The sequence below is a fragment of the Austrofundulus limnaeus genome, unplaced genomic scaffold (assembly GCF_001266775.1).
Source record: "Austrofundulus limnaeus strain Quisiro unplaced genomic scaffold, Austrofundulus_limnaeus-1.0 Scaffold3, whole genome shotgun sequence".
Taxonomy (NCBI): domain Eukaryota; kingdom Metazoa; phylum Chordata; class Actinopteri; order Cyprinodontiformes; family Rivulidae; genus Austrofundulus; species Austrofundulus limnaeus.
The window spans coordinates 4,099,414-4,115,460 of NW_013952405.1; the positions used below are offsets into that span (position 1 = coordinate 4,099,414).

At 39.3% G+C, this 16,047-nt stretch overlaps 3 protein-coding genes across 3 annotated transcripts in view; all 3 read right to left on the minus strand.

Moving 5' to 3' along the window:
- tnni1a (troponin I type 1a (skeletal, slow)) overlaps positions 1-1,578 on the minus strand; it is a 9,244-nt gene extending 7,666 nt beyond the window's left edge. The window contains exon 1 of the mRNA XM_014017996.1: positions 1,383-1,578. The gene's annotated coding sequence lies outside the window, so the exon portion shown is untranslated. The remainder of the gene's footprint in view (positions 1-1,382) is intronic.
- A 497-nt stretch (positions 1,579-2,075) lies between these two features.
- phlda3 (pleckstrin homology-like domain, family A, member 3) lies at positions 2,076-5,124 on the minus strand. The gene is made up of 2 exons (XM_014018009.1): positions 4,494-5,124; positions 2,076-2,586 (listed from the first exon to the last, which is right to left on the minus strand). Exon 1 carries the CDS (start codon positions 4,926-4,928, stop codon positions 4,503-4,505), a length of 426 nt encoding a protein of 141 aa, XP_013873463.1. The 5' UTR covers positions 4,929-5,124; the 3' UTR covers positions 2,076-2,586; positions 4,494-4,502.
- Positions 5,125-5,883: 759 nt separating this feature from the next.
- On the minus strand, positions 5,884-12,097 carry csrp1a (cysteine and glycine-rich protein 1a). The gene is made up of 7 exons (XM_014018019.1): positions 12,010-12,097; positions 10,669-10,757; positions 8,990-9,099; positions 7,532-7,700; positions 7,333-7,456; positions 7,154-7,250; positions 5,884-6,997 (listed from the first exon to the last, which is right to left on the minus strand). Exons 3-7 carry the CDS (start codon positions 9,096-9,098, stop codon positions 6,921-6,923), a joined length of 576 nt encoding a protein of 191 aa, XP_013873473.1. The 5' UTR covers position 9,099; positions 10,669-10,757; positions 12,010-12,097; the 3' UTR covers positions 5,884-6,920.
- Positions 12,098-16,047: the final 3,950 nt, after the last annotated feature.

Below are 16,047 nucleotides of genomic sequence, written 5' to 3' on the forward strand. Positions count from 1 at the left end.
TAATAAAAGAGCAGAATGAAAACCAAGATTTTACTTACAACTCTTAAGGACAGTTAAAGTACACATTTGCTTTTGAATCCTTTTTTAACCACATTTAAATCATTCAGTTGGAGTTAAATGGAGCTGCAGTGCTTTGGTCTGAATTCCTCAACGTAAATCCAGAAGTTCCTATTTTACACATTTTCTGAGGTGTCTCAAAACAGCTCATTTTGATGTTTTATTTTGAATCCAAACAAGGCAATTTTCTGTTTCGCACTCCAAATTTTAATGTATTAAGCAGTGGTGAGCAGCACTAATCTAAAAATGAGTTCCACTAGCTCCAAAGCACTAACTTAAATATTTAGGTCACTAATTAGCCTCTAACTCTAAAGCACCAACATACTGAAAATTTAGCAAAGGCTAATTCTAAAGCACTAAAATAACCCAGTCAACCCATGAACATTCTTCAACAGACAGCATAAGTCACATATTGCTCTCTTAAACCTTATTATTGATATTCCACAGCCTTGTTTGAGTTCATATATTGTCAATTTGTCACATAGTGGATAAGTGACACATGATCAAAATGAGTGGCAGCTTTCACCTTCAGTTGTTAGCATTAACATTGATTAATAACATTTAAAAACCTAAGTTCGTGCTTCTAAATTTAGCCTATAAATTTAGCAAGTGCTAATCCACTAATATTTTTTAATTAGCAAAAGCCCTAAAGCACTAATCAGGAAACGKTTTCCCCTGTTGGTGCTTTAGAGGAACTGTGCCCACCACTATTAAGAGAGATTTTTTAAATAGTAACGGTGCATGTCTTTTAAATAAAAGTCCTTAAAGGGACTTTCTACAGTTCTGCCTGATAAAATATCATAAAGCATACAACAATAAACAAATATGCAACAAATAGCTTTATGATGACGTAAAAGAAAGTAATCTTTTTTGTGCACTTTTGCAGATGATGCAAAGTTTTGTATGATAGATGAGATGATGTTTTAGTTAAAATTATCCTTCAATTACCCTTTGATCCCATTCAGGATGCCCCAATAGCTCCCTAGAAAAAGAAGTTTTTCATGTGATTTGGCAGAAACAGACAGTTTAACATAAAAGCAGCAGCTGGTGGTCCAAAAATACTGCTCAAAAGCCTTTTCAAAATGTATTAAATAATCAGTAAAGAAATTACTTGAATTATAATCTATTTTCTCTCTACTCTGTCAAATGTTTTTTCAACCACAGCTTTACAAACACACATCTCTATGTGTGTTTGTTCTGTTTTGTTTTTCCCTGTGGTGAAAACCAGAAGCCCTGAATAACTTTGATGAGATTTAAATAAAGAATTCCACTGAGGAGCGCGAGTTCACTCAGAGAAAAACAAAAAAATCAAAAACAAATTTCACCTTCAGAATGTTCCTTCACATATATCCGCGAGTATTTCCACCTGTATTCGCAGACACACACACAAACACACACACGCACAGGATGGTACAAAGACCCATCAGTGGGCGTCTCCTTGATCTTCTCACTGCTCCTCGTCCACTGCTGACTCACGCGGTGTGGCTTACACTGGGGTTTTTCCACAGTAATGAGAGAAGTTGTAACACAGCTAACTCTTTATTCCGGAGGAGCGCGTGCGCGCGCACACACACACACACACACTCACACACACAGAAATACTCTTCACAAACAAACACACACACATACAYGGACCACATTCACAAAACAGGCTTAAATGAACAATACATCTTGCTAACAAGAGTCTGYTGATGCTTTGCTGAATTTCATGTTGGGCGTGCTTCTTGTCGGTGAATATGTGTGGGTGGATGTTTTGTGTGCACATGCCTCAGGCTCACAGGGTTTCTCATTAGGCCTGAACACAGCTACAGAAACAAAAAGGTGTCCTGACTCTGGCAAGACACGCAAATACCCAAGGAGAGAGAGAGAGTGTGTGTGTGTGTGTGTGTGTGTGTGTTTTCCAGAGGCGATAACAGCAGGGTTGAACCCCAAATGGAAACAGATGAGCTCAGAAGAGAACAGTATGAACTGGGAAAAACAACAACAAGCCATAATTCAAAGTAGACAATACAGAGAGATGCTCTTTTAAACCTTTTAATTCTTTTACAATAGTAATACTGTACGTGGTTTCAGAAAATACATTTTATTTTAAATCGCAACAGTTTTGGACAAAAACTCCTATTCTTCATTTGCGACTTCAGATCTGTTCAGTCTGTAACAAAAGCTTTCAAAACAAGTCATTTCATCAAAAGCGTGACCTTTTTTTTCCAAATCGTTTCATAAGTAGGGGGTAGGTTCGAAACAAGGCACGGAAGATTAAGTGTTTTCACGATCAACGGTTTCTCATTAAAAGGTATTTGTGTTCCTCGCTGGAGTCTCCACAATGATGTCGGGCGATGACAGAAAAAATGCAGCAGTTTCTTTTAGATTCCTAATCTTCATATGATATGTATAACAGGAGTGCCTGTAATCATTGTTCTCCTTYGATCCATATTCACCAGTGGGTTGTCTTTCCTATACCGTGACGCTGAGCAGCACAGAAACAAGCCCCTTTACCTCACACTGGCTCACACTCATGGGGAAAAAAAGCTGGAAAAAAAGGAGAAAAGAACAGTTATTTCATTTATCKGTTAACTGATGTGCACAGCGTAAAGACAAAGTCCAGTAATCTGTTTTACACCGTTTCCACAGCTACTGAGTTTGTTTGGACTCTTGGCTTCTGCGGGTCTCTTAAGGAAGCATCGTTGTGGATTCCTGATGTCTGAGCTCATAGTTCAGACTTACACCACTCGGTTCACTCGAGGTTTCAGGAACCAGTTTCGGTGCACAACGCAGTATGAGATGTTTAAACTTTAAAGAATGATAATAATTTTTAAAAATACTTAAGACGTGGAGCGTAAAGATCTTGTTCCTGGCAGAAGTTTACGTTAGCGTGTTTAAAAATACTCCCCTGCCTGCTGAGGGAGAGGCAGGCAGATGGTATTTATTTTTGAAAGCTTGTGTGTTGCATCGTAATTATGTCCTCTGGGGAGAGCGGTTTGTGTTGTAAGAGGACTGATGGTAGACGAGGTCCACCATGAGAAAACAGTGGCAGATTCTGGTGACTCGGTTGGAACATCGAAACACTTGACTGGAGCTCGTAAACAACCTTTAGTCGGGGCTTAGTTGAAGCGGCCGTCACACACGGACCACCTGATTCCCAAACGCTTAAATGTTTCGCCTCCTGGTTTGTTCTAATGATTGGCACAAAGAAGACTCACCATGTGTTCTTGGCTAATTTGACCTTTTTAGGTTTGGTTTCTGGGAAAATTGGTGTCTTTCATTGACACGAGGGAATACTATTTGTTATTGTGTTTTATTCAGTTTTGTTCACCTGCTCCTGGTAAAAAATGACCAATCATTAGGAATGAAAGTGAAACAGGAGTATAAAACCAACTTCAGCACATGGATGGACATTATTCCTTTCCCACTCTCTTGATGGTTTTGTTTTCGAGTTGACAAACACACCTTTCACCTCTTTTTTTGTCTTTTGTGTGAAACCCCACAAAAAAGTCTTTATCGAACAAAACCTCTCCCCTATAGAAAATATTTCCCCAATAGAACATTTCTCAAACAGGAATTTCCCCCTGATTTCTGTTCCTAACAMAATCTCACCCAATGCCAATCCTTCCCTAAACCATTGCCAAACAGGGTCTCTCCCCCGCAGAATCTTGCTTCAACATTTTCCCAACAAAGTAGTTCCCGAACTGAGATGATTCACGAACAAATCATTCTCAAACAAATCGTTTCCATACATGAATATTTCCACAACAGATAATTACCATAACCTAATCATCTCCTCAGGTGAACCACACCTGTTGGCATTCTCACAAAGTCTCCGCATTGTTTCGATCATATAGACTTTTTCTTTCTCACAGTTCTGGTATCTAAATTTTATCGAGGCCTCGTGGACAATTTTGGGCCCATGACCAATTTTTGGCATTTTTGACCAATAAAAAAAAAACTGTTCTTCTGGGCCACTTTTATAAATGWGAAATGATTCACAAATGACTTTGATAAACTTTTGCACATTTGGGGTAAACAGAAGAACATGTTTGACCAACTCAAAAGCAAGTCACGTGAGCTCAGATYAGTGAAGCCTAAAGTACAAATTTATACAATTCACAAGAAATTAAATGAAAGAATCTGMCATAGCACATGGTAATTATATATGGATTATCATGGATTCAGAGGTGGGCTTGTTGAGATGGTCCGGGAACATAGTTGGGAAGGAAAAACACAACAGGAGGGTCGAAGCTGATGTGTTTGGCGACTCTTTGGTCGTGGATGATCTCGAKGGAGAAATAAAAACAATGTAAGATATTTGCATCTACGCCCTGGAGGTGCTCAGCTGATTCACTGTCTCACTGACGTGGTACTGACAGGAAAGTGAATCTGAAGGGTGGCCCAGTCTGTCACAAACTCACTTCAGGTTAGTTGAACTCAGCCAGACTTACTGTGGAGTTTTAGAGCTCCTCATCCTCCCCGGTGCTGCCCAGGTGTGCCGTGTGCAGGTGCCTCTTCCGGCTCGCCTGCATGGCTTGTTTGTTCTTGAAGCGCATCAGAGCCATGGAGATGTCCGTGTTCCACGACCCGCCGCTGCGGTCCTGCGGACACCGGAAGTCGATCTCCTGCCCGCTCGCCATCACCACGGTGAAGTACTCGACCCCGCGCTTGTACTCTACGCAGTCCACCTTGCTCATGCGCTCGAAGAGGAGCTCCTTGGCTTTGGAGCTCCACGCCGGGCTCGGAGCATCCCCTCCTTTGCAGTCGTGAAGGCGCAGTCCCTCCTCCTCCGTCAGCACGCAGCGCTTCTTCTTCCACAGCTGGAGGAGTCCGCTGCTGCGCTTCTCCAGCAGCCCGTCTTTCAGCACCTTCACCGGGAAAGACATGTCCACGCAGAGACCGGGTCTTTTTACGCGCGTCTTCTTCAGCAGAGAGGCGCGTTTTTTTTGGGTGAAGCCATTCAGATCTTTCTGTGGAGCACCTCTCACTCCATGTGCTGCTGAGACAGAGCGCGATGACAGCTCGCAGTGGTGCGTGTGGCTGGTCTGCTCGAGATGTGTTTGGACATGCCCGGCTCTTCTGYGGACCTTCTCTCCCTCCCTCCTCCTTTATAAGTAGCACTCCGCCTCCTCTCTGTAATGACTGCAGGAGGAGATACAGTCTGTTTATGAAAGACACAGGTTGTACATGCCTTATGTGTAAATAAGTTTGTGTGAGCGCGTGCACGACAAACAAATTAAACAAATAATTAGCCTTGTTTGCACATGCTGCTCTGGATCAGGGAGAACAAGAATGAAATGAAATTCAACATAAAATAAATAGATAAAAAGTTACAGGATGTTGCTTCATCCTCTTGAAAAGGTGGAAGTCTGAGGTTTGAAGATGTTGACATGTCTAAGAAATAAAGAATGGGGGGAGGAGGGAGAACAGAATAAAGGCTGAGTCATGGAGTCAGTTTTTGGACTTCCTATAGACAAGTATTTCCACAAARAGATTGAATGTAAGGAAAAGAAAAACAACTTTATATGCTTGTGTAAGTAGAATTTGTTGCTAGTGATCCCATTTATTWTAGTTTTTCTCCTCATCCTCAGATAATCTGATTTGTTTTTCACCCTTCCCTTTCTGACAGATGGGTGGTGTGACCTGGAAGTCATTTCCCCTCATTTAACTGGAAGCTTGACATGATCTCTGCAGTGAGAGGTGTGTCTGTGGTATGTCATTAAAGAAATGATAAGAATGTGTCGATTGAAACCAAAACCAAGATCCATTAGGGTTTTTAGACTTTCCCGTACACAGATTTGACTTTTCATGTGGGGAAAAAAAAAAACTTTACTCATAAAACATTTTCTAACCATTTTCTTTATTATCAGGTCTTGAATGAATCTGATAAACAAGGAATACATCTATGTAGTCGAAGACTAAAATTTCTAACAGAACAATAATTACCTCACCATAGTTTCAGTGTTTAACTTAAAGTATGCAAATTACCAGTACAGCTAAAAATAGATAACTCATAAACAGCTATTAATAAACACTGATGGTCTAATCCAAACTTTTCTTGACTAAATGTGAAAAAATATATATACAAAATGTATCCTGCATCTGCTTTATGTGAAAAAGTTAGAGCTATTTATTTATTTTTGCTAATTTTCCCTTTTATTTATTTATTTGGTTTATTTGTTCATGATTACTGCACTATATCACAGGACAATACACCTATAGACATCAGTTTGACTGCATCAGTCGGTACATGATTAGGGGCAGGAACAAACAAACAAACAAACAAACAAACAAACAAATAAACAAACAAACAAAATAAGGCTAAGTGACGGTGCATTATCATATGTTAGATTTTTAATTGTTGGTTAGCTATGATACATTTGATTGACCCCAAAACATGTTACTCCACYTCACAGGGGTTTTAGCTATAAATTACAATTAAACATATTAAGAAAAATTTATATTTGAAAATACAACTTGGTGGTAAGAATTACATAAATCATCAGGAGTCCGTATTTTTTTAATAGTATTATTCAAATAATTGTCCCTTTTTTTTGGACTTAAACTTATACTGCAGCCCGCCTACAGGGTGCGCTRGTGCTGCTTCAACTTCCACTTTATGTTCCTCTGCAAAACGAGCAGCTAATCTTTTTTACAACTAAACTTGTCCGCCCGTTTGGCTTCATTCAGGCCAAGAAAGAGAACCAAGAGGATAAATTGGGTTGTACAATATTTAGTGATGATTTGTGTTGTTCTGCTGCGGGCTGCACAGTTCACAAACACAGCTCTGGGTGAAGAATATTTCTGTCAGCTGAACTGTAGCAGGCCTCCCTCTGCTGGAGACAAGGAGCAGCTCAGGAATCAGGACAGTTTGGACTTCACTGGGTGTGTGCCAGCGCTCCGGCTCCCAGTCCATATCCAAACCCTTTGGGACCAAAGTTTTTCCCGTAACAGGCTGTTGGATAGAAAAGGTAGTGTTATAAAACCTCCTATTACTGACTGGTATTAATCCTAGTGTAGCTTTTTAAACGTACTGATGAATTTTTACACAACACAAAAAGGTTCAAGGTCTCCCTCAACAACTAAATCTGATCACTTATGTCATTAATACCTTTACAGTAGATCTCTCCATCCTTATCAGCCAATGTGGTCGACTCCAGACTTTTCCCACACGTGGCGCAGGTAAAACATCCYACTTTATGCCAGGACTGTGAAGAGACAAACGTTTTATTTTAAAACTGTTTCCTGCATGCACAAGTGTAAGCCCACAGCACGGTGAGGTTTTCTTACGCTGCCGGCRCCGATCACTTTCTCAGCGGCGTACACGGCCTTGCCGCAGCGGGGRCACCTGTCGGAGCCTCCAAACTTCTGAGCCAACGGGTTTGTGTTGGTGGTGGGCTGATGGGGGCCGGGCCTGATGAGGTGAGGTTCGACGTGATAAATAAGAGCCTTTAAAATGGCATCAAGAATGGAGTAATGTGATACTCACGTTTGGTGTGCGATACCCAGGGCCTCGCCTTTGTCCATGCTGAGGGTCCCAGCTCCCTGACCGTAACCGTAGCCTTTTGGCCCGTACTTCTTGCCGTAGCACGCCTTGCAGTAGACTTCGTCCCCACGAACAGCGACATTTGAGCTGTCTAAGCCTTTCCTGCACACCACTGCAAAACACATCGACACAGATGCTTATTCTGTTTTGCATTTTTCTGAACATTTAGATAAGTCCTATCTGCTTCCTTTTAAAGGCCCAGCTTTTTTTTTTTTTTTTTTTTGAAGATACATGCTCCCATCTAAATGTGATCTCAGGAATGTTTGATAAGAAAACAGGAACTCCTCTTTGGGGAGGAAAAATTCTGAACATTCACAAAGATACACTGGATGAAGCAAGCCATGATTTTATWTTAGGACACTTGGCTGTTTCTGTCATTTTGCTGCTCGTGCGCACAGATATTTGGGCAGGGAGGCCTTGTGCTAAAATTATATTTTGAAAGCACAAAGTCAGAAGTGAAATCAAACTTTAGTGCAGGGGTGTCCAATCCTGGTCCTTGTGGGCCACTGTCCTGCATGTGTTACTTGTTTCTCTGCTCTAACACACCCGATTCAGTAATTAAATCACCTCTTCTAGTTCTGAAGAAACCTGCTAATCACCCAGTCATTCAAATCAGGTGAGTTGGAGCAGAGTCAATTGTAAAACAGTGGTTCCCGGGGAGGTGGGGCTACAGAGCATAACCTTCATTACTCAGATGTTGTGAAAATATCAGTTTAAATAAAAATGTATAACTCAGTACTTTACAAAAAAGTATTCATTTTATTATTTTTTGATTGAATGTGTCTTTGGGAGAAGAGGGAGTGGGGGGGGGGTGCTCAGCTTAACTTGGATGTAAGAAAGGGGGGCTTTGAGAAACATAGGTTAGGAATAACTGCTCTAAAAATACAGGATGGGACCTTCAAGATTTGGACACCTTTGGTTTAGAGCATTTATTGCTCAAACCAGCAGATTTCACCAGTTATTTGCCATTGGACATAATTCTTCTAATCTAAATGGGTCAATACTGCCTCAAACACATTTTACTATGATGCTCAATGATTTAGAAAAAGTTTAAAATAAACGTATTAGTTCTTGAAGAAGTTTCAGTGTCACTGAATAGTAAAGTATTTTGGAGAAAAAAATAGGAATGACCTTAACCAGAAGCCAATGCTGACAAGTTATTTAAAACAAACTTCTTTTGAATTTCCTCAGAAATAAATAACAGTTCCCATGTTGCTACTCACTGCAACATAAGCCTCAGAAGCTAGCCTTTAATAAAAGATGCCATTCTGTCCTAGTTTATTACTGATTTTTTTCTTTGTTTTAAGMATAGATAGAGTCTGCATCCGTCTATAGCAAGTGACAAACAACAGGAGTGATAAGTTGTTTTCCAAAATTCCAGTCAGGAAACAGTAAACTCACTGCACAGGAAACAGGACTTGTGGAAGCTCTGTCCATCACACTTGACTTCCTCTGCAAAGTAAACCGTCTTCTTACAGCGGCCACACTTGTTTCCTCCTCCTAAAGGCATCCTTTAGCAAAGACATAAACACAAGAATCCACACAGTTAGACAGATAATGCTTTTGGCTGTAAAAAAAATACCTAAAATATTCACATGTGGGTTAAAGTACTGGATGTTTCTCTTTTTTGGGGAGCTTCTGTGAAAGATCCAAGAGGAACTAATGGAAAAAACAGGATTATTTTTGTGTTAAAAGAAAAAAAAATGACTTGTTGGAAAAATAAATGGAGTCTGAGTGGAAAAAAAAAAACAGGTTTTGAGGGGATTTAAAAAGTGTTGGGATGTGGAAAAACATTGGCATCCTTCCCGTTTCTTTCCTGAAAGTTTCCCAGCACGACCCTCCCATCAATTCTCCCATACCCACATTCCTGCATGTGTGAAGCCTCCCTCCTCCCTGCTGATTGTTTTCACCACGTCCTCCTGACGGTCAGCCCACTCTGCGTCATTTGTCCAGACTGTCTGACACTCGTCTGGTTGCTTTGCCATGATAAATATCAAGCTAAGTAGCTGAGACTACATGAAGACCAGTTCCTTCTCTCTGGTCAGCTGGGAGTGCAGAAATATCAGGACAGTGTGCTCATTTCCTATCAGCCCTGAACAAGTTTCCTGTTTTTGAACTCATTACAGTATGGTATCATTTATAGTACATTAATAGTACTTAGGGGTGTTGATACAGTTTTACTTTGCATCTTATATATCATAGATCTCTCATTTATGGCTCTAGACTCAGATTTGATGGCAGTGACATTCTGAAAATTGAAATAACTCTAAATAAAACAATGAGTCACTCAGGTTTGAACTGTGGAAGTCCCAACAAACATTAAAGCTGAACTGAAACTAGAAACTTGAAGATCTTTTTTATGTTAAAKAATTTGTTTGTGTGTTTCATTTATTTAAAAAAATAAAATCTGCTTTTTAAAGCTTCCCAACCAAAGGTTTCACTACATCACTTCTTCTGAAGCTAGATAATCAACATGGAGCTGAGAAAGAGGCCAATGGCTTTAAGCTGAGCTAGGGTTTGGGATCAAGTATCAACAAACGACAAAGTGATTAAAAAACAGGTTTGGCTTGGCCTGGCTGCTGAGAAAAACAAAATCTATATAAAGGTTCACCTGGCTATAAGATCATAGAAAGTTTGCAGCTACAACTGTTCAAACCAAAGCTGGATCTCTGTTTCCTTTCCCACGAYTGGAAAAAATTAAACAGAAGTTTTGTCAATAAGTGTTTGTTGGTGGCTTTGGGTGTGCAGGTTGAGGCATGCAGCTGCACAGACTGCTTGTGTAGGAATGTGTTAAACAGCGAGGAAGAAGCGAGTTCCTGCAAATCAGGAAGTTTACTGTTGAATTTGACGTGGCCACACAGGACTGTTGTGTCATTGTGTTAAAKACTAAAGCAAGTTTCTTCTGTTTACTCACTGTTTTGCAGTTAGTAACAGTATAATCACTTTGGTTCATGTGAGCGTCACCTGATCTGTAAAAAACACCAATGTGTCTTTCCCCACATGCACCAGAAGAGAAACAAGCAGCTAAGTACAAATAGAAAATCAGAAAGTTCAAGTTATGACAGACTAACATAACTTACCTGGAGTTAAAAGGTGATGTTGAACAGAATGAAGTTTGATTCTCAGGCTAGACGAGCCTCTRTGCTGTGCTGGGGTGTGTCCAGGAAGTCTGAAACCAATAAGGTTATATTGAGTAACTTGTAATTTATTTCTCTCGAAATGTAGGTCCTCCAACAAGTTTAATGGTTTTTAGTTGTTTGTTTCAGTGGGACTGTTATAAAACTAAGTGTTGGTATGTGCCTGTTCTCATGCTGTGCTGAGAGGGAGGAACCTCTGCTGAGGAAGAGAGGAGTTTCTGAGGGGAGTGAAAGTGAGAGGGGTGGGGTCAAGGGGTGAATGGGTGGGGAAGCTGAACTGAAAAGTGTTGTATTGTTACGCCAAAGAAGGCATGTTGATACTTTTAAAGAACCAAAAGTACAGAAAGTAAAGAATTGTGCTTTTTTATTCACATTGTTCCTTGTTTATCTTTTTTACTCTACCATAGGGTAAATACAACCATTTCTTGTAAAAGGAACTCCTTAATATTTTTAAAATTTCTTTAAAACACCAAAAGAAGGCAACATAGAAAGCTTTTTAAGAATTATTTTTGTTTGCACCATCATAAATCCATCCTATATGAGGTTAACCTTTAAGATGATTCATTTAGAGAGCTAAACTGGAAGTTGGTATTCACCCTCCTCTCAGTCATTACGCAGCCTGGTGTGAATTCTGATTAATTCCAGCTTTATTACAAAATTTACTGATATAGACTCTGGCAGCTGTAAGTGTCATTTAGATTTGAGTAACGGATAAGAAGGAATAAAAGTAAATGGAGCTTCTTGCTTATAAACAATAGAAGGAAAAGGATGTCAACATTCAGTATTTCCCTCTGCTGCCCTCTTGTGTCCAATTAAAGTACTGAACACCAGTTCAAACGTGTAAATCTGTTTAACTGTTCTTTTTTATGTAATGCTTACTTAATCGATTAATTTTCCAAAAGTTCAATAACAAAAATATGTTCAAATAAAATGTCAAGTATTTATTCAAAGAATACATTTGCATTACCACTGTCAAACCAGAGTTTTACAATAAAATAATTTTATGTTTATGCAACCATTATTTTGTACTCAAAAGTTAATGGCATTTTTTTTTCATTTTAATGCATGTCCTTTAGTGTCAAAATTAAAATCTGACTTCTGTCAGTTCTTAAAAGAAAAATTACTCAAAAATATTTACAAAATATTTTAGGTTAGCAAATGTGTACTAAACAAAACCAAAATCAAATTTAAGCCTTACTTCTGTCAGAAAAAGAATCAGGTTGTTTCTGTTATGATAGAGATGCGAGTAATTTTGTAGCAGAATAAATGAGATGCAGAAAATACCTTGTTTGCCAACTGTATGTTGCATACAATACTTCCAAAGGATTTCAGAGTTCAAGAATTTCAGCCATAGGAGGCAAGTTGAAAACACAACATTAAAAAAAAAAACTTTGATTTGGCAGCAAAACAAATAAAATCATGAGGATATCTTAAAGTTGTCAAACCTTATACATTTTGACCCGCACAACTGAGTCAAACAATAAAAAAATTGTCAAACAGACGCAGCAACCAAGGAGTGCATGTTTGCTGGGAGGGTTGATTATTGAGTGATTGTAGCTGGGCTGATGAGCAGAACCACAGGTGAGTAATGAGCTGGAGCACAGGGATCATTGAAGGAAACGATGGAGGAAAACAAAATAAATCTAGAATAAAATTCTGAACCAACCACAATGAACAAATGAAAAACAAATAGCTTTTTTTTAAATTCCACTCACTTTTCTGTTCAAAAACTGTTAATGTTTTTAATTCTTGTGATTTTATTAACCAAAAGAATTTTAATAACGTTGTCTCTTACAGTAAAATCTTCCTGAAAAATAAACATGAGAACATTTTGGAACAAACTAGTAAAACTGCATATTAATCAGTCCCAGTATGTGTTAAATACTTGCGTGCAGACAGTAATCAGACAGTCATCAGCTGCAAAGTTAAAGTAACTCTTTCACAAAAGCTTTCAGGAGGGGTTTTCTCTGACAGCCATTCATTATCAGTGACATTTCCTGCTGACAGCCTCTCAACAGGCAGAGCTGACAGATGAAATCACATCCTTATAATTTGTTTTTTCCCCATCAAGCTGGAATTAAACATAATAAAAAGTGCAGAGTGAGGCTGCTGAAATATGTTTCGTGACGAAATGATGTTCTACTTAAAACATTGCAAAGTCGCCTTGTAATGCAATGTGATTTATCCTGAAAGCAATACTTCTACTCTGGTTATTTTTTACTTTACAACACACAATTATYAGGAGAGTAAACAAATAGAGGAATATCTACAGTTATGTCATGTTTTGGCAATTTTAGGCCCTCCTTATGATGTTTTATCTCCTGAATATTACTGACATTTTGACTCTGGCAGCTATTCGAATTGTGTTCTCTAGTAGTTTTTTAGGGCAGTGTTTTTCAACCCTGGGCTTCTTCTTCTTCTTCGTGTCGGTTTTACTGGTGGTTGGCAACAAACTGTTAGTAGCATTACCGCCACTTACTGGTATGGAGTGTGGTTCGTGATGAGCTATCCATTTATCTATATCTACAGTATATACAGTAAATATATATTCTACCATAAAGAAAATAATAATAACTAAATAAATTCTACCTAAACATACACACGTAAATATACATACATACTTGTGCACAACTTTGTATACCGGTACTATCCTTCTATGTTACACACACATTCACAAACACACCTACTATRATCTAATTCTATGAAATTGCTTAGTTTTCTTTAAAAATTGAATAACTATTTGCATATGTTCACTCCCCAAATTCGTCCTCAAAATATCTAATAAATTAACCTTTTCATTAATAACCCTGCAAGGCACACTGCCTGTTTTAGAGATCTCCCTGCTTTGACACACCTGATTCAGGAGATTGCAGTTCATCAAAAGCCTGCAAATTAGTTACCAACTGAAATCAGTTGTGTTGAAGCAGGGTAACATTAATTCTTTAAACTTGCAATTAAAAAAATATATCATATCCTACAGGTGAGGCATTTTATTTCACAATGAAACAGCCAAATAATAATAATAATGATATTTTTATTTGTCATATTGTCCAAAAAGCAAGGCTTATCTTACACTGCTCAGAACACCYTTTAAACACAGAATTCCAGCTTCTTCCCTCTGGCCAGAGGTTTAGGCTCCCCAGGATTAGAAGTAACAAATGAAAGAACTCTTTTGTACCCACTGCAATCTGATCTTTAAACCCGTAGTTTTAATTTTTTTTGAACTTGTAGTTTTTTTTAAGTCTCATCTATAATTTTACAGATGGCTGCTTTTYTAAGTTTGTATGTTTTTAACATTGCCTAAGTTAGGAATCCCTGGCTGCAAAAAACGGAGGTTTAGAGTTAAAGATGGTAGAACTCCTTTGTACCCAGAGTAATTTTGGGTACAAAGTAAGCCGGAGTGGCAGCTGACAGCATGGACCATCGACTACCTCACCAACAGACCATAGTATGTGAGGCTCCTCGACTGTGTGTCTGATGTGGTAGTCTGCAGCACGGGGGCACCACAGGGCACGGTCCTCTCACCCTTTCTGTTCAATCTGTACACGTCAGACTTCAGATACAACTTGGACCATTGCCACCTTCAGAAGTTCTCGGATGATACTGCCATCATTGGATGTGTATCAGATGGGAATGATGAGAAATACAGGGGGGGTCATCAATGACTTTGTTGACTGGTGTGAGACCAACGCTCTGCAAATCAATGCCAGCAAGACGAAGGAGATGGTCATAGACCTCAGGAAGAAGTCACCCCCCACAGCACCGGTAAACATCCAGGGAAAAGACATTGAGACAGTGGACTCTTACAAGTACCTGGGTGTTCACCTCATCAACAAGCTGGACTGGACTACGAACACAGGCGTCCTGTACAAGAAGGGCCAGAGTCGACTCCACCTACTGAGGAGGCTGAGATCCTTCGGTGTCAGCAGGACTCTGTTAAAAACATTCTACGATACGGTGGTAGCATCTGCCTTTTTCTATGGAGTGGTCTGCTGGGGGGCTGGATGCACTGAAAGGGACAAGAACAGGATGGACAAACTGATACGGAGGTCAAGCTCTGTGCTGGGATGTCCTCTGGAGCCTGTGGTAGTGGTGGGTGAGAGGAGGATGTTGGCAAAGCTGACAGCCATCATGAACAACCCCCACCACCCTCTGCATGAAACTGTGGGGAGGCTGAGCAGCTCCTTCAGTCAGAGACTTAAACATCCTCGCCGCAGGACGGAGTGCTTCTGTAGGTCATTCGGACTGTATAACACATCATGATGTTATCTTTAACTTGGACAATTCACCTACACTGCCATCACTAATATGCACCTTCATATACATTCATTTATTTACTGTACTATTCGGTATATAAATGTACATGCATATGTGTTTATGTATATGTGTAWACTGTATGTGCACTGGTATATGTACATTACTATATATCACGTGTATATTGTGGGGTCGTTTTTGTTTTTTGTTTTGTTATCTTTTATTTATCTTTCATTATTCCTCTCAGCCTCTCCTGTATTGAGCTGCAGTAATGTGCAAATTTCTCCACTGTGGGGTCAATAAAGTCTTGTCTTATCTTATCTTATCTTATCTTATCTTATCTTATCTTATCTTATCTTATCTTATCTTATCTTATCTTAATTATACTTTTAAATTTCAAAATTTATAGTTTTAAAAATTTCTTTAAACCTTTATAAATTGTTGCTTGTATGCTTCGACACAGTCTATGTGTTATACGTATGTTGTGTTGTATATTTGTTGGAAATGCTTGGCTGCAAATCAAATTTCCCTCCTTGGGGGGGGGGGGGGCACAATAAAGGTACTGAACTGAACTGAACTGAACTAATAAAACAGTCCTTCATAATTTTTCTTCAAACTTTAGATAAAACATGCCATTCCTTCTATTAGTCGAATTATAAGGAAATTTATCTYAGCATTAGAGTTTCACCAATGTCTAGTGTGATTTTTATTTTTGCTTCCACAGCTTTTTAAAAAATTTATTGTGAAACAAATCAAAACATCAGTTTACCAGACTTGAATCGAGGCCTCCCTGACACCATCTAGTGGTGACCTTGCTGTCTCGTGTTGCTCAGTTAAACATCTGCAAACATCAGCATGCTGCAGACACCCATTGATCAGTCTTTAAGTTTCACTGAGAAACGATTAACTTCCTCTGAGCTGCATGTGTCTCTTTTTCTTCTGCTTGTTGTTCAAACAAACTGATTTCAGTTGAGCTGCTCATGCTCCCAGACAGTCAACATGTTGAAGGTGCCCCCCCCCCAACACACACACACACACACACACACACACACACACACACACACACAC

What these genes read in the sequence shown, in the direction of transcription:
- phlda3 (XM_014018009.1), bottom strand. Translation starts at nt 4,928, where the DNA reads ATGTCTTTCCCGGTGAAGGTGCTGAAAGACGGGCTGCTGGAGAAGCGC.